We start from the raw sequence: 22500 nt of genomic DNA, 5'->3' as shown, positions 1-22500 counted from the left end.
TAAAAATCAGGGTTTTTCTAGAAATGAGAGAGCACTTGTATTCATGCAGAGGGAATTTAGAAAATTATCTTCAAATAATTTTCACTTAATTGCACTAATTTAATAAGAATGGAAACGAGTTGTCTTGTAATATACAAGGGATATTATTGTACATCGATAAATGGAAAAAATTTTACACAATAAATATGTTCAAGCTTCCAAAATAACTCTCCAGTTTATATTCAATGACGGCAATTTTTACTTCCCACTTATTCTTCCAGCGAACGAATTCCATTCGGAATAAGAACTAACCTATACTATTATTAAGAACATTAAATTAATAATGAATCGCATTTCAATAATTTTTTAACCGGGTTCTGCCGTACAATTTCGTTTTTCTATGAGTGATTTTTATTTGAATGAATAGTGATGGGCCGGACAAGTACTTTTAACCCATTTTTAAACATAATTTGTATCGATCCAATCGACGTCGAATTTTCTGAATAATACCAATGGATCCTGAAAGTCTGAGAAGAATCGATTTCTTATAAGGCTCTGCCAACATAGAAGGCAGATGGGTGAATATTCGCTATCCAAGATTACGCGATGATACTTTTAGTAGGCAAAAATGATTACGTACTGGATAGATTTGCAAAATTTCGACGCTAGTTACCGTGTAGTTTAGCAGCAAATTAATTATTGAATATCGATTTTTCTCTGACACTTATCACTCCAGTATATGAAAGCCGTACACACATGAAAAGTTATTGAATTTTTTCGTTAGTTATATCCATGATTTCGCAAAAAAAAAAATCGATCGTTGTATTTCGTCGATATTCAAGAATACACGAGTATTTTAGTTTTTAAAGCTTACCATTGAAAATCGGCTGAAATATGAAAAAATATCTAATAAAACATCATTCGGATTACACAATAAATGGATCAGTAACGTCTGACAACGCTGCATTCAATGTACGATCGCATGTGACGTCAGTTCGACCTTTTGGTCATATTTTGTTGTTCGTTAGCTTCGCCACGTTTTTTTTTGTAAATTTTTCCAAAATGATGATTTTTATCCTGGTAAACTTTGTGATCGTTCATTTTTTTATTTTCGTCCACTGCAATACTACTTTGGACAGTAAACTCACTTCACAACCTATAAAATTTGTAAACAAAATCTGACAGCGTGACATCAACAGCAGCGGCAGCTGCTGCACCACGCTAGTAAAAATGAACTCTTCAAACGTTTATTTAATAATAAAATTGTATAAAAATGTTGGTTCTTTACCAATTATATTTCTAAAATAATGAAAATATTGTTTTCAAGCATGTTTCGTCTTTTGAAATTTTCGAAAAATGTAGTTGCTGTAAAAATCACATAGCCGTCACCCATCAACCTTAAAAAGCTTCTTAGAACAATTTAATAATGTCAAAATTTTGAGTTACTAATAAAATACTTGTCCACCGATTGATATAATAAATTTTAGTGCTGCTCGTAATCCAAGTGGTAACTTTTTTCAATTCATTAGAAAATACTTGGCCTCGAATTGATATAATAAATGTTATCGCTGCACGTAAATTAGATGGAATTTTTTTCAATTGATTTAGCTGTTCGAATCGAATAAAAAGAATGAGGCATCGGTTTCCAAAATGATTTCAAGCGCGATTTTTCGGTTTTTTATTTGTTACTTGTTATTTGATTTTTTTGACACTTTAATAAATAGATACAGATTAGTTTTTTTTTAAATATAATTTTTTTTCAAGATTTGTGAAATTTTTTTCCAATTGTTCTGTATTTTTTTTTATAAAATAATTTTTTTTACAATTTAAAAAAAACTTTTTTCAAGTTTTTTTTTATGGATGGAATTATCAGCAAACGAGGGACCAACAATGTACTTGTCCCAATCTTTTTTTCCTAGGGGAATATATATGCCAATTAATAAACAACTGACGAATCCCATAAAAAAAATTCTTCAAAATTATAGGTAAGATTTTTTATTGAAACAGGAAAAGTAATTACAAAACTATTTCGATACAACTGCAAAAGCTGGAATAATCAACATTACAAGGACACTTGGGAAAAAGTACAACAGGGCAATAAAGAACACGATAAAGTTTTTTTTTCGAGTTTTGCGATTTTTTTCGTCAATTTATTCATTTTTTTTAATGCACATGTTTCGTGAAAAAATTAAATTCCATATATGAAATTAGCATTTAGAGCTTCACACGTTTCGGTACAAAATTCACTGGGCAGTCGACGGGCACTGAGGCGATTGATTCGAGAAGGCAATAAAACGTCCCGTGTCCCGACGGCTGGTTTCTTCTTTCTCGTTTCATGTCGCATTGAAATCGAATCACCATTTTTTATTATCTCATTTTCATTTTCATTGTTTTATAGGAATCAAAAAAGCGTAGAATAGATAGGAAACGTCGGTGCATGTTTACTCGCCAGCCCGTCGAGCTTTTTACGCGGAGACTCTGTTCAAAAAAGTGAACGCCTCGCTCCGATTTAAATTCTATCTCTTTTTGGTTTTTCATATTTCCTCTCATCTTTTTATCGTTTATTTTCTTTTCTCAATGATCCACACCAACATATCTCTAGGGGCCACTTACTGTTCGCGTCTCTACTCCCCCACTAATTAGCCCTTGATTCTCGACCCCGTCAATTTTGAAAAAACACACTACATATAAGTTTTCATGTTGTTGCTTTTTTGCCCTATCTGACGACTAATTGACGAATGTCGCGTTTAGTAATTCATATTAGCCTTGACAAATCGATTGTTTTTATTATCATTATTATTGCAATCCGATAGTCACAAATGGTTATTATTCATGGTTTGTGTTTGCATATTTTCGCGTATCTCGATCTAAAACGCAGACTTGAGGCTACTGTCAGCTAGTTTTCTTTGTCCCTCCCCTCGCATCATCTTTTCATCATTGCTCAATTTGCCCACGAATTTTTTTTCCAAATGACTCGATTTTCCACTACGAACCCATTCATTTATTTCCAGCCCTGTACTCAACTGGTATTATCTTATCAAGATCCGCATTTATGCCCAGAGATTTCCCAATCACCAACTCGAAAGTGAAAAAATTTAACGTCATAGCATTAGGAAGTGTATTCAAGACGCGGCTCCAAATGGTATTTTTTTTACTATCTGATTCCCTTAGGGATTAAGTCATATTTATGGGGATGCACACACATCTTCTCTTCGTTTCTTCGTGTCAATTTGCCTGTAATTTCTCTTCCAACTTGACATCTTTTATTTTCTTCCTTTATTTCTTCAACGTATCGCTATTCCCCAATAACTTCGTTTTCAGTCAAATCATGCATCGTATTTTTTCACGATCAGCCATACAAATTTCGAGACGGTCTGCTCTTCTTTTTGTTCGTTTCCCTCTTCTTTTACGAAAGTTCTAGTTCTATTCATGTTCCTTCACCTTACGGCTAATCACAAAAACCTGATGTTGTGAACATATTTGATACGCGTGTTCATTTTCTTGTTCGTCGACTCTTCGAATTTGTTAACGTTTTTTGCTTGTTATTTTTGTTTTATCATTCCTTCTCTATGGTGCTTCGCGTCCGCATGCCCGCGATTACGTTAATCGATCTTACGATTAATTAAATTGTCGAAGTCTCGAATGACCCTCTTTTCGGCTGATGGCTCCCATTTCTTAACTGTGCAACAAGAAAATGTTTCGAGCAAATGGAATATTTCATTTCCATTTTCTTTTGTTTATTCATTTTTTTTGTTCTTTATTATTTTCTTTTCATTTTACGATAAAAAATATCTTTTGTTTTGTAGGTTTGAGAATTTAACATTTTTGGAAAAAAAGAGGAATTATTGCAATTTTATATAAATCGTCCAAAAAGTGAAGAGATTTCAATTATAAATATTTACAATTTATGTATGTTGTAGTTCAGTTATTTACAATTTTAAAGTTGATGGATGGTTAATTCATTACAAACTAGGATAATGTAATTTGTTTAAATATATGGATAACAGTTGCGAATTTCAGATATTACCATTGAAAACCAAAGAATCGATACATGATTTTTTCGAAGACGTTTGCTATTAAGAGATAAAGTAAAATTACAAGTTATTCTTTTTGAATCACATAACGGTCTGTAACTCCTTTTTCCCTAAATATCAAGTGTGTCCGTGAAAAGTGTGTGTATCTCCTTTTTTCCGACTGCGAGGACTAATAGATCACCTGAATAATTATATTTTATATAAACTGACTCGATAAATTCGAAAGAAAAGGTGCTTCAATTTCATAGGTCATAACAAATTAAATAATCGTCGGATACGTAACGTAATCGCGAGTTTTATTTTATATCGTTACTCAGCACTCTGTTGAATTTCGCACCCACACATTTTCTAGAATATTAAAAGCTGCCCCAGATTTCGTTTACTAATTATATCCTCACTTTGTTTGAATCATAGTAATCGTAGTGTTTCCTTTACTCCGAACAATTACTACATACAACGAAGATATTATGCACAACACAAGGACGTAGTGCGAATTATGATTATTTTTATTTATTGGTAGTTGAAAACCTAATGTTTTCATCGTACTTTTTTTCAACAAAAAACAGAAGAACTAAATTTGAACGATACTGCCTCGCTGCTTATGAGCAAGAACATCATTTGGTAAGAGAGAAAATCTTCGTTGAAAGAAGAGAAAATGTCATGATAATCTGTGTTTTGCAAATTTTTTTATGTAAGCACACAATTTGGTGAAAGTTTGAGTTAGGCAATGGTATGATTCATAGGCGAGACAAAGAGAGGCCAATGTATTTGAATATGAATGTCACTGGAAAGTTAAAAAAAAAAATTAGCATCAAAAGATAGCTTTACAGAAGATTATTGCGGCATATTAATAACAAATCATTAGAGGAGAAACTCCGAATCAAAATTATCAACTTTATTTCATGGCAGCACTACAAAACTAATAAAGATTCTCTTTAAAAGTACTTCGTTCATGCAAGGTAAATAATAATTTTTTTTTTTTATTTTTTGCATTTCTCTCTTTATTCTTTTTCTCTCTTTCTCTTTCGCTAACCCTTTTGACAAATCACAATCAAATTGTCAGTAGAGCAGAACAGATAGGGAGTCTCGAATTGAGGCGTGTTCGTGAATAGAATTGGTCGAACGATTGTAAAAATATTCCATAGCGATATATTTGAAATAAATGAAGAAAGAGTTATTGTTTGAGATCTCCTGGATTTTTGTTTTTAATTTTTCCACTCAACAGAATTCGAGGAATCAATTCACAAACAAACGGAACTCAGGACAAGCACTGCGATTGTCCAATCGTTGAAGTTTCAATAGGTTCAGTCGAATCAACAGTCAAGACAGTGTTTACCGTTTGTAGCGAACGGTAGCGTTGCGCTCCGACCCTCCAGGGGTCACACGCAACTCCTTTTTTTCTCCCGTTACATTAATGCTGTTTGTTGAACAACATTAAAGTAAAAAAAAAAAAAAAAAAAACCAAAACAAACAAAAAACCTAAAAAAAGCACAAGAATCAACGATATAAGAACATTTAAGCCGCACGTACGGAGCGAGGAATGACCGTAACCAAGGGGCAGAGCGCGGGAGCGAACACGATTTTTCCCGGAGAAAACATTATCTCGGGGTTTTCGAGCCTAAAAAGGAGGCAAAAAATTGATATCAACAGAAACTGATAACGTGTTGAAAAATGCGATGAAAAAATGAAACCACGATTTATGAAAAAAGAGTAGAAATGCTTGAACGATTTGGGGTACAATGGTGCTAAGAAAACGAATGGTGGAAAATGATAAGTTATTCACAATCAAAAGTGAGCAAAGTTTTTGGCATTTGATATTCGGTTTTTCTTGTCTTTACTTGTACTCCCGTTACTGTTTGAAACAACGAAATGAGAACAAAAAAAATAAAGAAAAACAACGAAAAGCATCGATATGAAGACAGCGACGACATCCCAAGGTCACTTTCACCCTCTATTTGACTCCGAATGTTTCCTTTTAATGTGTATATACGTGTTTCAAATTAGCCAAGGTCTTTTGGAAATAATTCGAGAGTATGAATAGGGCGAATCAATGAGTCATCGGGGAACGTTAGGTTTTTCCATTCACGATATTCTCCGTCTACATAGGAATACTAGTTTGTGAGACGTGAAAGAACAACAAAAAGAAAAAACCAATAAAAGAGCAGAAGACAGTCCAGAATATTGGTACGATTTCTAAAAATCTTTCGATCTCTATAATATCTACTGCTTTCGATATTTCTCTTTGTTTGTTGTTTTTGTTGTTCTCTATTAGGTTTATTACTAGTGTCCATCACGGTTTTTTTTTTCAGATGTTCTCTCTTACGTACCGCGAAAAATTCACATGTTTTTTTTTCCTGAGGAAGAGTACCGAATAGTGTTTTCTTTCTTATTGGTGATTTGTTTTTTTTCGTTTCTTTTATGTTTTATATATATATATATTTTTTTTTCAATTTTCTTATTTATCATGTTATGATGTTGCTGTTTTCTGCTGTTGCTGCTGCTGGTGCTGCTCTGTCTCTACGGACGTTAAGATGTTCATTTGAAGATGTTCTTTTTCACCAAAATTCCTTGTTTTTCTATACAATCGCTATTCCCGTTGTTTTTTATACGTTGAATATAAAACTACAACACGAATATCAGTTTGTAAAAAAAAATGAATGTTAATTTTCCGTTGCTCAACGAGGGATTTTGTGCAATGTCCTGTAGAAACGGGTTTTTCTGGCTTTAAGCAGTGCTTTCGGTAGTAGTGTTCTGCACCGGCTGACTGTCCTGCAAAACGATTAAAGAACGAACTATTTAATTTTTTTTTTTTACTTCATTAAAAATCAAGGGAAGTTTACAGCGAAACGTAACACGAAACGTAAAAGGTTGTCGATAACATTACGAAAGGAGATCTTGATATTTATAGTTGTGAAATCATGGCAGCAATGGAAGCTCACATCGATGACGTGCAATGCATATTTCAAACTCAATTCCAAAACTTCCAGAATTACTAGATTTTGCAAGAAATGCGATCGATACGCGACATTCAATATCCTATAAAACTCGAATCCATGAGGTTTTATGAAAAAAAAATAAATAAATAAAATAAAATACTTTACGGACATCTATTCAAACAATATTTTTCGAAAGAATGTTTAATTATTGATATTTTGCTATCTTCCATGAGTTTTTCCAGTGTTTCAAAATGGCCAAATTTTTTCGTAAGTTTTCTATCTGACGTGTTGAAAAACTTAAAAAAAACATAATATTGTTCAACTTATTAATTAATTAATGAAATTAATATTATTCAGAGCATTAAGTAAAACTGTTTTAGCTATAAAAAATTGTAAGGAATAAATAAAGTATGGCGGTGAAAAAAATGGTTTTCCACGCGAGTGTACCATGTTAAAAATCTTCTGAGGCGACCCATATGAGGTGAAGAGAATGATTCAGGTACATCGACTTCTCTCCGACCTTAATAATAAGTCTGGCAAAATAGGACCAGGGAGTGAGGATATTCTCGTGCGATATTTTCAGTTTTCTTTTAGAATAAAATTATTAAAATCGGAAAGCATCGATTTCGTTCTTTTTCATCAAATTCGGTATTTATAAGGTCCTCCTTTTAGATACAGAGCAATTTGATAAGAGCCAATATTCCAACATTATTAATTGCAAAAAAAGTACGTTAAAATAAAACTGGAACGCCTTCGCAAGCAATTTTCAGGTAATTTTTTGATCTGAATGAAATTTCAAATTGAGCATTTTTATCTATTATTATGTAATTGTAACTGCCAGCAAGTATTGCACGGTCGGTGAATAGCTCTAGCGATCTCCGAAATTAATCAATCTTGGGCGTAGTCAATATTAAGTTGCGTGATCACTTCGCCATACACCAACTATTAGGGCATCGACCGACGGCTGAGAGGGGAGCAATTATCCCTAGTTCCAGATGATACTAATCAAGTGAAACTCAGTTCAGTCACCTGTATCATCCAGCTTTGCCACGATTCTCTCTACCTTCATGTAAATATTAAACAGTGACACATTGGGCAAAAAAGTTCAAGTATAAAATAGAAAGTAAAATATTATATTGTATTGTTTCGAGTCCATGGTATATTTTCATTTATTCAATCACTCAACCAGGTGAATCTACTTGGGATTTTAAAAGTGAAAAGCCCTGAATAAGAGATGGATCTTTCGTCCGTAAGGATGAAAGAACAGTCATGCCAATGAACAAAGCCAAGACTACGAAAATAATAATGTTGAATATAAAAAAGGATTAGAATCATTCTGATAAAAATTATCACAATTAATATGAGAATTAGTGTTAAAATTGCGAAAATATAAAGAAAAAACATCATTGAGAAAATAAGAAAATAAAACAAAAGAGGAAAACCTTACCTGTGGATGAGGGTTCGACGCTGGTTCGCCGGAATCTTTAGGTGCAGAGGCCTGCTCCGGCTGAAAATTGTACAAAAGGAAGACGTGCAAAAGTGTGTGCCAAGCGCTACTTCTATTTCGAAGAGGAGGACTCGTTCTATCAACATCGTACGAACCGGGGTACGTACACAAGGACGGTTGATTGAATTAAAAGAGTAAAATGAAGAACAATACGTGTGAAAGTAAGTAGAAAAAGTGTTTGCGAAGAAAAAATTCATTAAGCGATTATTTTAATGGATCAAAATTCGATCAACAAAATAGAATCCGATTGTTCATATAAACGTGAAATGATTATTGAGTATTTAAATGAAACCATTATCCATGAAAGCGACCGACGCATTATTATTCAACTGCACATAAATTATAAATATAAATTCATGTACCGCAATTTTCACCATATTCATTGTTTCACGCGTTTGTTCACCTGCTATTAAAGAAGCCATTGCCCGAGAGATCATCCTAAACCTTTCGTGTGTACGTCACTGTAGAGTTCAATGAAAAAGGATGGTATAACTTCCTAACAAACTGAGTATACTATTTTGAATAACAAATCCTTCGGGTATGCTTTTGCATTGTTTTTTTAGAAAGACTATTAAACAACTTTAGAAGCTGGATTGGACTCTGAAGAAGTATTTGTGTATATAAAATATAGTAGAACGCACATAACATTCGCGTCCATGATTTAAACTTTACACCGATCTCTGTAGTGCTTATTTCGTTGAGTGCAATAACAAATGACGTCATGATGTTTTCGACAGACTTTAAATGAGACTGAACACCATTTCTCCGTTTCTCCAATTCTGAAAATGACTTCGATTTTAGAGCTTTCTTTTGTGATTAATTAGTTTCATCCAAATAAATCTAGTAGTTTTCTCTACTTTATTCGATGGAATAGAGAAAAAAAGGTTCAAAAACTTGGAGATTTCAACGAACGTCTTTTTCAATCTAAAATTGCGTATCAGGCTTCCACGTTTTTCAACAACACTGTTCGTTCAAAATAAAAAAATTCGACTTAAAAGAAACTCGGTAATTATACAACTATTCCGAATTCAGTCACAAAATCTTCAAAATAATCGCGCACATACGCGTGCGTTTTCGCTTGTTTCAAATCACAAAATATTTTGATTACACCTTTCGGACTATTATTAAGAGGATGGATCAGTTAGTAACCTCACTTGGAATTTTCAAAATGGAAATTCTTTGACACAGTTTGACCGATTAAAAAAAGGCTCTGTCAGCCAACGCAGGACGATGACAAAAATCGACTGACAGAGCCTTTTTTTAATTGGTCAAACCGTGTCAAAGAATTTCGATTTCGAAATTTGCAGCTATCTCTCTCGCACTCACGGTTGCGATATACCGACAGATCCATCCTCTTAACATGATAAACGGTTCTTGTGATCGCTTGACCGTAAATAATTGTTCATTTTTTTCTCTTTCGCAAAACCAATAATCGATAATTTCATAGTGAATAAATTTTTTTCTTGTACATTTTCAAGGAAACGTCAACATTCCTAATTGATCAAACTAAATTTTTTAAAAATTAATCTTGAATCACTCAGTTGCGCTACTCGTCATCAGCCGTTTACAGACAATTAATTTGTGATAGCAAAATTTGGCAACGCTGCATATTCGCAGCATATGTAATTGTGTGAAGATGTTATGATTTGTGAAAAATTTATTTGCAAGCCCGCGATCATCATGCACTTGATGACACTAATTTCAAGTTCAGTAAAGCACAACATGGGTCATCACGCACTAATCCAATGGCTAAATGAGGTTATGTCCCGAAACACTACCGAGTCTCTTGATATTTTCTTTTCGTCAACTCTAATTGAAAAAATTACAAGAATTCATTCGATAACCGATCTCTTTTGTATTACCATATTAATTTTTAATCGTTGATTGCTACTTAAGAATAGCTACCAGATTTTTTGGTTCTGATATCACGAGGTACCGGATTAACGTTACAGAAATCAGATATCAATTTCTCACTCTGATTATCGATTAAGTGCTCTCAATTACTTTCTGATTGTAAAAAAAAAGTGAGCTAATCAACACGGTATTAAAGATTAAACAATTTATCAAATTTTCTTTCGCTACGACCTACTCAAGCTGTCAGGGGATGAAATCTTAAAATAGGATTAAAATAGGATCATGTTTAAAAAATTAAAATTGCGGCTGATATGTGTAAAAATATGGCAGTTTCGAAATTTTAGAAACCCCAATCGATGTGAATCTACATTCTACTGTTTTCATTGTGGATAGCGTTCGGTTTGGAGACAAATCGGATTGAGCTGTGACAAGAGCCTACTGGTTACTTTTAAAAACTTTTGAAGTATCTTCGAAAGCTGTCAGCTTTTATTTAATAAATGATGAGTATGATTCCATGGCTGATTCATTATTAATGGTTCAATGTCTCTTTACACCTGATTCCTATTGTGTTATATCACACGTGTATCATGCTGCTGAAAGTGCAGTCCGCCGTTTAAAGGGATTTCACGGTAAGATCTATGATCATCAAATTATATTGAACACAAGACTTGAGCTATATTCCTTGACCTTGTTCAAGGAAAAAGTTCAAGCATCTCGGGTTAACGCACTAGAAGCTTTCAATTTGCGCGCGTTTGGAGGGCCCATATTTATGAGAATCAGCTGATTGCTTGGCCACTGGATACTCAGTGGTTGCTTAGATGCTGCCTTTTGTCGTTATTGCAAAAGATTCTATTACTGTGCAATGCAAAACTTTCTTTATTCAGCTTCACCGTCATTTGTCAACGACTATGTCCACGTGCAGTACGAAGTTTTGAAACATTTTCAAAATTTCATCATGAATTCAGGTCACTCGTGAAAATTGTCTAGTCAAAATAGATAGGCAAAAATATGATACAATGAGAAATGTACCTCTACGATTTGATGACAGGATCCAGGAGAGGTTTTCAAATGTTTAGGAGGATCAGCGATTATCGTATATCGCGAGTCGTCATTTTTATTGGAAATTTGTTGAGAACTTGAGGATCGAGGTTGACGAATTGGGCGCCTACGATAACGAGGTCGGGGAGGTCTTTGGGTTGCACCGTTTTGGATATGCTCGGCGCGGCCATTATCACCAAAGTCGCTCACCTGAATAGTTCTATTTTCAGTCTCAATAACTTCACGAACGACGAATAGGAACAATTTTTTTTTAATGTTAAAAGGAACGAGAAAAAAGAATAAAGAGTGTTCTAGTGAGAAAAAAAACATGAAAAGTTCGATAAGGATGTGCAAACTAATAAGAAAAATACGATAAATAGGTTAAAATTAAAATAACATAAAAAACCGAAACAATATGCAAAAAATAATGAAACAATGGACATATGTTTGGAGGGGGGAGCGAGGGAGTTGAACAATTTTTTTGTAATTCCTTCATGTTATACCTGGCCATCCTGACTTCTGGGTCGTCTTCCCGTACCACCGACACGACCACCGCGAAGATTGCGTCGGTAATAACGACGAGGTGGTCCACCGCGCCCCCGCCCGCCACCTCCGGCACCGCCACTGCGCGGTACTCCACCAGCTCCCTCGTTTCCACCCTCGCCTCCCTGTTCGCCCTTGGAGTAACGACCAACCACCTCACCACCCTCTCCACCGTTCTCCCCCTGCTGAGCTCCTGCCGGGCCCGATCGACGACCTCCGCGATAATAACTGTCATAATTTCGACGAGGTCTGTAGCGTCTCATTTGACCTCCTGCAGTCTCACCGGCGTTGTTTCCTTCTTCGCCTTGTTTACCACCCTCACCTGAAAAAATTTCAATCCAAATTCGTTTTTCATTACAGTTTTCTTCAAAGATTAGTATCGATATTTATTTTTCCCTTCATTGATTACAGGGAAGCATGGTTTCCACCGAAAATTCTATATTTCTACAAAATATCCTCATTTGAGTTTCAATAGTAATAGATACTGGCTTGGCTTCTACCGAATATTTTGTCCATGAAAAAATGACTGAAGTATATCGAAAAATGATCTACATAGTCATTCATTCATTCAAACATTTGATTTATTGAATTTCTCGTTAAACAGACTAAACAATATAAGTTTTGAAATTCATAAAGGTTGACTCTACGAAAAAAAAATTGAAAGCTAAGTTAACTTTTTTTTTTTAGTAAAGCCTACTTTATAAATTCCAATACTTTTAATGTATTTTATTATATGTATTCTATATATTTTATTATATTTCATTGTAGACGGTTATTTTTAATTTGATCAGTACTAAAACTGTACAGATAATAATGATCAAAGTTTTCATTTTCTTTGAGAGACCGTATCGGGTGTCCATCGAATAAAAGAAATGAGGTTTTTTACTGAACTGACCGGACTCGTAGCCCTCCTGACCCTCGCGTGGTCTACGTTGGGTCCTTGCACCGCCACCCCGTCTCGGATAAAACCATTGGCGATAACCGCGGCGTTTGTCTGCCGCGTAAGGTGAACCTTTCACCGGTTCACCACCCGGTCCTGTCACATTGGCGGCCTCGTTGCCCTTCTCGCCAATAACCACGTCGAATTCGACGACTTCACCGTCGCCCACGCTGCGCACGGCCTTCTTCGGATTGTTCTTGACAATGGCCGACTAAAACGAAAAAGTAACACTAAATTAAACAGTCCAACTACGATGTAATTGTTTTGGCAAATTATCCGCCAAATGTTATAGAACATATTCATATCGAACAAATAATTATGAGCGTATATTGCGGGATATGACAGCCTTAAATTTTCCTTAATTCATTATTAAAATAGGTATCATTTCAAGTAAATACAACAAAATGTTGTTTTCTTATTTCTTAAAGTTCGTCTCTAACAACCAGTTGACCATCTTATCGATTGCCAGACGACGCGTTGTATTTTTTATTTCAAAAATTGTTCACTTTTATTGCGGGCTATTCTGTGAGAAAATTCATTTTCCGAACGACGTGTGTTTCTATGCAAGCATGAATTCAGATATCAAGAGATTATATTGCCTGAAAAATTCCATCAAATCATGATGAAATAGATTTTTTCAATCACTTTCGCTCGAAAGATTTCCTTTTTCAATAGACATTTTTTTTCGGTGTAGGCCAGACTTTTCTCCAATTTTCTTGCGAATTGATGTATATTTATATTTTTAAAATAAACTCACTTGATGGACAAACACATCCTCCTTCGTGTCATTTCTGCAACAAACGAACGAATGAAAGAACGTTAGTTTCTGCACAAGAAAAATATATTTCTAAAAGTTTCATGTCCAAATAATTTCACAAACGCGTCATGGATATGTAAAAATAGATAGCCTAAATATAGTATTGCGACGAAGCTTCCTCTTTCTTCTGTACCGTATCTACGAATAGTCGGAACACGAGAACACGATGAAACTTCTAATTCGGACATCGGTCCTCGATTTATCTAAAAGTCAAATGCCCGAACCCTCTCGACAGTCCACGATTTGCATCATACATTAATATTTAAAAGAAACGAAAAAAAGTATCAAGAAGTTTTTTAGAAATATTATTATTTGCACCATACGAGAATAAAAATACAAAATATGCCCCCCCCCCCCCGGCCCTCTTCTTAGTTCATTGCTAACGGAGTGTTGATGATGGACCAGACACGTAGAGAAAGTGTAAAATTTAACAAATGGAAAGTTCTCTACGAAATATACGGCAGGATTGTTTAAAAAAATATATAATAATAAGAGATTATGATTGAAAATCGGTTTACAATAATACATCCTGATATTACGGAAGTAAACGATTTTAATTAATGAATTTTTTTTCAGCGGTAAAAAAGAATTTCATTTGTAGCACGGGACGAAACAAGAATACGCGATGCTTTTTTTATGTTCAATTGAGTTATAAAATTTCGAAAATAACTGTCCACATTTTCATTATTTTACAAGCGTTTGTATTAACACACTCAAAGACCTCGAATGAACGAAACTCACACTCTTTGCTCTTCGTCAAGTTGCTCTTACTTTATAGATCCGACGTTACACGCAGATATAGATGCTATACTCATCTCTGTACACATAAATCCACGAGCCGTCTATGACTATACGAAAAATTATATATGTATATTCAGCTCCAGAGTCCCGGCGCGTGAAGCTGCGGAGCAAAGCACGGAGTTGAGAGATCGTTGAACCCTCTCCCTCTCTGGATGCGCGGGTCCTCGGACTTGTACGAACCAAACAGTCACACGGGACAACGCCTGCTGCCGCTTTTCCTCAGGTAACGCCCCCCCCCCCCCCCACCCTCACCCGGCTTACCGCCGCGGTACTACGTCCAAGAATCCTTACATCGTGTGTCTCCTATTTCAACCATGCCCTCATCATCTCTCATCTCATTTCAACAACAACCCGTCGCATTTCTCGAACTTTCCGATCAGCTTCTCTTTATCAATAGTTCGCACCCATTTCCCGTACATAAAAATACCGAGTCTCTTGAATATGACCGGATTAACTACCTCAATTCGCTCAATTTTATTCGTTTCAATACGAGCAAATATTCTCGCTGTTCCCTGATCTCAATGGTGCTTTTTTTTAACAACGTCTATTTGACAGTCGTATTTGTTTATCGTAAACTTTTGAGAAATAAAACACCCAGATTTGTTGTCAATTTTAATAGTTTATATTTCGACCATGTGATTATTTTCGAACAGAGGAAAAATAATAACCTTATTTTTGCTTCAAGTGTTCTTAAAATGGGTATCTGTTGTTATAAAATAACAAAGATCTAATGCAATTTCGAAAAAAGACAAATAATCCAACAACCAATGATAGAATACTAATTTGTGAATAACAATTGTTCTAAACAAAAAATAAGTGGAATGATGAAAATTAAGGACGTCCCTGTCCATGCGAAAAAGCAGGCTGATGTAGAAGCGTAAAGAATGTTGACAGAAAAGCTTAATAAACGTGTTGTAGACATTCTTTTAGTTAAATCTGATATCAAAGTTCGTCCTTAAGACGAAAATTGGTAACGATAAGTTACATCAAAAATTGGAAAGACATTATTCATAATACATAGAGAATGACCATGACGACACTAATGGCGTGATGGAATAAGGACTTAATCAGTACAGCACGCGTTCCTAATTGCTCACGTGTCGACGAGGGCTTCACCCAGTCCCAGAGAAAACGTTAATAAGGTTTCGAACCGACCTCACTACCAAACAAGACGAACGAAAAGATAATTAAACTGTGCAGTTTTATATATATACATGTTGGCACGAATTATTTCCTCACATAGGTGCAACTAAAAATATACTTTCGCGCGCAAAAATTTAATATATCCAAAGAAAAAAGGTTTTTTTTCATTATAACATGGTAAGCTCAATTCAAATACGAATTATATCTCGTGATTTGTCCTGATATTGTCCACTGTTTCACAATTCGGTTGCTCTAGAAAAAAAAAATAAAAGATACAACACGTCTTAAAATATATGTTTTGCTATAAATGTGTTTGAAAATATTATTCTGAAATTTTCGCATTTTTTTTTCCACAAAATATACTTCCTAACTAAAATCGTTCTAACACACATGAATGAGGATCAGTGACATATGCCAAGGTAATGACCGGAAAACTCATGAAAATCACAGCAAGATAGTTGAAGGGGTGACGAAATACCCTGAAAGACGAAAACAGAAAAAAGAGAACACTCATCTGGCTTGATGATACGAACGATTGCGCCCCCGTTACAGTATTCAAGGGGCACTTGACACAGTTTGTAAATTCAGCCCATAGGTTATCCAATATTTTCATAGCCAAGATACTAACTACATCTGTATCTCGGATTCAAGTGATTTAATATGTATTTTCCATTATTTAAACATGATAATTCATCATTTGTGAATATTCGTGAAAAAGGCCCAAATTATTCTCATTTCATCGTGAATGTGACTGTAATATTGAACTCGTGTTTTTTTTTTCTTTTTTACAACATACTTCATTCTGATAAGTCTATTCGCCTCAAGAGCGTTGTTTATGGCGAAGCCGTAATCGATCACGAAATTGAATGGTATGTGCAAAAAAAAAAATCTATTCCAACGAAAAATTAAGAAATTCTGTAATATTAAAAAACAGCATTTCGTTGAAACAGATGAGATATGCGCGGTCGGACGGTAACTCGACAATGTGATTGCCAATGGCTGAAAGCACCCAGTCAAATAAATAGAAGAGACCGAAAATAGTACGTGTGGAGTGTCCCTTCATAAAGAATTGAAAACAGTCGACGTACTATCTCCAAGTATTTTTCTGCGTTTCTACTGTCCGTGTTATTCATTTTCATTTGTTGCCGATTGATACAGTTGAGAAAATTTATTAATATTATCGTTTTTCTTATAAAAATTAATGAAAAAAAAAAAAAAATAGGAGTATATATAACTTTGTACGTATCTGTTGCTTTCGTGGCCCTAAAGTATAAACTACAATTTCATGAACATAATTTTTACTAATGTTTTATTGATGCTTTCAAAATGTATATTTCTGTAATTATGCTTTGTTCACGTTTGTATACGTTTTCTTCATTTTTCGGGTGGTAGTCCAACTTTCTGCGTGTTAGTACAATAAATGACTCGTAAAGTAGTGTGTTAAGGAAAGACCACAAAGGTGGTAATAAAGGCAAGGTAAAACAGTGAGTATTATTCTGGAAACCACGACAAAAAAAGCTTGTGCTTGCCAGATATTACTGAAAACAAACAGCCCTCCGATTGAACAGATAAGATTTTAAATCATGTAATACTCCCGCGAGTGTTTTCCTAAAATTATTTTCTTTTAATTCTAAAAGAAAAATATGTGTGATCGGTGATACCGTTTATTCTTATTTCTCTTTTTCCACGATTTATTTACTCTCCGTGCATGAAAAAATATTATGAAGAAAAAACTGCCAAGTGAAGAGTATTTTTTTCTACTGCTCGTTTATACTTTTTTGTAACTGTGTGGGTCGGAACATTTTTCAACCGTAAACTTCTGAATAAGTTCTTCGTCTGCTTAGACTCTGACTGCTTGCGATTATCAAATAAGATGAAGTCATGAATCGGAAATGCTCGAAAGGCATTCTCCGCTATTCCTAGGAGCTGTGATCTCGGCTGCTTCCAATTTTCAAGAGTTCAAAAAAAAAATAGTATTGAATCGAATAGATAAATATCCATGTCAATACTGAGATATTTTTCGAGAGTTTATGTTTTTGCGATTCTAGTTTACAACCATCCTGATTTGAGAGAGCTCGTAAAAACGTTTCAACGTCGCGGATTATCCTTGAACCATTCAATGTGTCGACAAACGGCAGCAGTTTTTTTATATAATACATTTTTATAATAAAAAAAAGAAAAGAGAAAAAATCTTTTTTTTCTCTTTTCTTTCAAAATCTCTTTCTCTTTTCAAAATATATGTTGATCGCAATTTTTATTTTTAACAAACACACGAAAAGAAGAGCTTCCAATTTCTATGCTAGAAAATATGCACCTAGAATCGCAAAAATAGAAAAGAAGAAAATAAAATTACCCATGCTCATTCCCAAAAATACTTTGACTTCAGACACACGAATAAAAGGTCAAATATTATTCATGGGGTTCATTGATGCTTCCTTATTAGTATTGGAACTTTCACAAGTGTCGGCTTTTCGAAAAATTGTTACTTTCGGAAGATACAATGATATAATGATTAAAAATTTGTTTGAATTTTTTTCAATGCTGTTTATCGAAGTGATCTTTCATTGGCGCGAGTACGAGAGATGACCACAAGTTCGATACATACTCGCTTGATACTACAAGAAAAAAAAAAGAGGTTTTCAGTCTTTTGAAGACAGAACAGCACATAACTCTCATGTTTCTTCAAACATCGAGCGCATCCGTAAAAAGCGTGTATCTATACATATAACCGCATAGCTAATTGATTGAGGATGCGAATTGATGAATTTGTTTGAGAAGAATAATGAATTGGACGTAACTGAATAATTGGAGGAATAAATTCTGTAATTCAAGATAAACGAGTAGGCTTACTGGTGTGGACAATTCTGCAAACACGATAGTCGATCGGGCATGTACGATTATTGGGTATGTATTTACACAGCGACTTTTTGAACGAAAGACGAATGAAATGAAAAAAAGGAAATAAGAAAGAAAGGGTGTAACTGGTATGAACGAAAAAATTGAGGACTGACCTGTTGATGAACCCGTATCCACTCTTTACGTTGAACCACTTCACGGTTCCGGTCACTTTGTTAGCTGGAAAAATATTAAATTATTTTTTTGAAATATTGAAAAGACAAAAGCTTACAAAATTCCAATGTACTTTTATTACGGCTGCCTGCATATCCAAACTGTTATAAATATATATTTATGGATTGGTGATTTTCTTATAACGTTAAATTCGTTTCAAGGCATGACGCTGAAGTTTCCAACGTTGGAGTCCAACGAAATGATCGAAAAAAACTCTCCAATAATTCCAGTAATTCCCCTATTTTGTTCCCTGCCAAATTTGCGATTCGTAGTTTTTCAAGGTGCACCAACGATTCGTGAAATAAAAAATTGGTGAATTACAAACGTTTTTTTCGTTCATTTCGTTGGACTCCAACGTTGGAAACTTCAGCGTCGTTTTCAAGGCAAGAATGGAAGCGTCGATTTATTTTATTTCAGTCACGTCGAAACTACGGAGTTGAAATTACGGAGTTAATTTATCATTTACGGGAATTTGTTTATCCCATTTTCCGAATGTTCGAGTCATTCTTGATCTATTTGAAATGAGTTGAACAGGATATATGAAAAGTTAAATGAACGCAAAGCCGTGATAAATTTCATTGCAGGAATGTCATAGAATATTGTAATGAGATTAAGAGCATTTTTTTATTTTCGTTCAATGAATATTCGATGAAAGTTTACGATAGTCAAAAATTAAATCATTGAGGCATCGCTCGTACGTAAATTTCCTACCGAATACGTATTATCGACAACTTTGTCAAATTTTCGAAATAACTATAAAGAGTATTAAGCATTATTTCAAAAAATTCATATGGTCAAAAATAATCATAATTAGGCTAACATTCGAATAAAATTATGTAACCCGAACGGTTGTTCTATAATTTCCCCATTATTAAGCTATAAAATATCTTTGAGTAAGCAAATGTAACAAATATTTCCCTAATTCGTGCTCGATACGAGCAGGTTTTCGAGAAGATGCAAGCTGCTGCCATGGTGTGAAAACGGATATCGTTCAGAAATAAAACATTTCCTTCCAAAACGAAAAGCATTCATATAAAATGGCACAAACGACGACATTAAAATTGCTCAACCGTGCAACAAGCTTTTCTTCTCGAATATATGACTGTATACAACACAAAATATAGAGATTAAGCTTTCAATCGAATTTTCGTCATGATTGAAAGAGAGAAAAAAAAGCGAATATTGCTCGACTGAAAAATATTGGTTTTGTGAGAAGCGAGAAAATATCGTATACATTCGCATGTACAACTCAACTCGTATTCACAACAAATATTTGAACGAATGTATGGATATGTTAGCGTTACAGAAATTTACACGTCGGTCGATTCGATTAAGCGAACCATAGCGTATTTGGCAACGGAGCAATAATCCCGCGCGTGTGTGTGCTTCTCGTCTGTGGGGAATAACAAGCCGAAGTTTATACCCTTTGGAGCGCTTAGATTCTTGTTGTTGAACGAAAACTTTACAGATAAACTACGTCCTCCCAAAATACTCAAACAAAAACGAACCCAATCACAAATCCAAAAATTCACGATATCGGGGACGGAATGCGTATTTTAGATCGTACCTATTGGCTCAATTAATCATTACGCAATCTACATTATCGTATAATTTGCTCTATTCAGGGAATGAAAATTCTGATACATTTGTAACAAGATTTTCCGCTATCATTCAGTAGCTTCATCAAACAATCAACTATGGAAATATTTCGCTTTGCCCACAAGTTTAAAATTTCATTCGATAAAAATAGACATTTTCCATTCCTTCAAAGCGTTTATGACATTTCGTATTAAGTGAAATTCGCTAATTCTTCTTTTCACCGCATTAAAGTTCATTTTTTATTTAAAAAATTTATAGAAAAAAGTGATATTAGTGATACATATAATAAAGCGAAAAAACGTACAAGCATATTATACGGGAAATCGGAAATTCGCGTGAAATCAATGAGAACAAGAGGGTAGACTGTGAACCCGTTGGTATTCAAAATTCTCCCCCCTGCCTGTCGTCCTGCGTACTACTCGCGTTTCCCTTAGCGCAGTTAGTTTACTTGTCTCTATATCTACATTGAGTCTCGCGCACACGAAATACGAAGGGGGAATTGACCTCCGCGAAACGCGTAAACAAGCGCCGCGGAACCATTTTTCGTTTTCGCGAATGGGGATATTCAAAAAAAAAAGGGGGAGAGGGAGATAAAAGGATGTTTTGGAGATTGAAAAAAAAAGCATTTTCCTCTGAATCGCTGGATGAGGGCCGAAAGTCTAATGATTTCATATCCACAACCGTTGCGACTCGAAAGCCGTTATTTTCACACAGAACCAAAAATATCTTGCCCTCATTTGGAATTTTGAAGCCACGCTTTCATATCCTCTGACTGACATTGCGAAAGTTAGAAAGAAAAAAAATTTTAATAACTTAGCGAAAAAAGACTTCGATAAAGATCCGATGAGTAGAAGCAGTCGAGCATGAATTTAAAAAAATGCAAGAAATATCACTTAAAGGGAGGATCGAAAATGATAGAGAAAAAAGAACCATGGATAGCCATATTTCGAGACAAAAAGATGCCGGAGAATATTTGACGAGCGCGACTGCAATTTTATAAGAAAATAAAGGCTGATTTGAAATAATCATATTGATTGAACATCGAGAGAAAAATCAACTAGGAAAAAGAAATAAGTAATTTTTATGACTACAGGGATGAATCCCGGCATGCCGGGCCACATGGTCGCACGTCTGCTCGTCATAGGCGCCATTACACGATGGACGAGCAAGCCCCGAAATACACAAACGAGCCCGGGGCTGAATTTTTATTCCAAGCTTCGAGATTTCCACCGCATTATTTTTTAATCGATTATTCCACAAAAATCAATAATTTTTTATCACGTTCTCTTGTACTTGATTAAAAACTTACCGATGACCATTTTTTGCTGGATTGCGCTTGGTTGTTCGGGCTGTTTTTCCGGGTCAGCCATGGTGGTGGTGTTAGGTGTTAGACACGCCGCTGCCGAACCTAGATGTTCCTGTCCTTCTGGTTGTACTGTTGGTTACCTTCTAATGTTCCCAACATGGCTGCTTCACCGCCAGGATTGCCAGAGACGAACGCACGAAACATGTGTCTGAAGATATGTCACGTTAACACGGATTGGCCGTAAACAACGACACTGACCTATCTCGCCCAATCACAATCCCACTTTCAAATCAAGTTCCTCCCTCCTCTTGAATATGTACATAGATATGCATGTTCATAGAAAGCGTAGTGTCGATGCAGCAGCAGCAGCTGGCGCACCGACGGTGGCGCTACTGGACTTATCTTTTCGCTTTCTTGTCATCGCGGTACAGAAAAAAAAACATGATATTTTAATCATTTTTTGATGAAGGCATTTTTCTTATCAGGTTTCGCGGCAGTCTACCGATGATGGAAAATATTTTTGTTTCAATACCCCGAGAAAAAAAAGTCTAGTAAAGAGTAAATAACAGAAAAGTGCTTAAATGTAAATTGAATTTCCCGCTATCTATAATGGCAGTCACGTATCGACCGATGATGAAAAAAGCCCGAAACAAAAGGATTCCGGTGCATGAGTATGCGACGACGAGTCGAATGATGAAAAAACTCAACTTCTGAGCAAAACAAAAAAATATTGAGCATCATGCAGGATAATAAGCGCGTGTTAAGGATATATTGCACAGGCGATACAATGTTGCCATGCTAAACCATGCTAAAAACATAAAAAAATTCAAAATGATCAGAATTTTATAAAATTTGGTGAACATATTCTTTAGTGCCAAATTTGACGATACAAATTTTTTAAGATTTTTCTTCTGTACAGTTATCGAGTAATTGA

The 22500-nt window shown here is 35.0% G+C and overlaps 1 protein-coding gene across 2 annotated transcripts; it reads right to left on the bottom strand.

Annotated features, from left to right (window-relative positions):
- Positions 1 to 2091: 2091 nt before the first annotated feature.
- On the bottom strand, positions 2092 to 21723 carry yps (ypsilon schachtel). Of its 2 annotated transcripts, XM_043421938.1 has the most exons (7): positions 21570 to 21723; positions 18604 to 18667; positions 13589 to 13622; positions 12787 to 13042; positions 11852 to 12213; positions 8397 to 8456; positions 2092 to 6782 (listed from the first exon to the last, which is right to left on the bottom strand). In XM_043421938.1, exons 1-7 carry the CDS (start codon positions 21628 to 21630, stop codon positions 6738 to 6740), a joined length of 882 nt encoding a protein of 293 aa, XP_043277873.1. In that variant the 5' UTR covers positions 21631 to 21723; the 3' UTR covers positions 2092 to 6737. The 2 variants fall into 2 exon arrangements, with proteins under 2 accessions (XP_043277873.1, XP_043277881.1); XM_043421946.1 differs by lacking the exon at positions 8397 to 8456.
- Between the last annotated feature and the right edge of the window lie 777 nt (positions 21724 to 22500).

Source organism: Venturia canescens, chromosome 1, assembly GCF_019457755.1.
Source record: "Venturia canescens isolate UGA chromosome 1, ASM1945775v1, whole genome shotgun sequence".
NCBI lineage: Eukaryota > Metazoa > Arthropoda > Insecta > Hymenoptera > Ichneumonidae > Venturia > Venturia canescens.
Note: the sequence above shows the minus strand (reverse complement) of the source record. Positions and strands in the feature narration are given on the sequence as shown.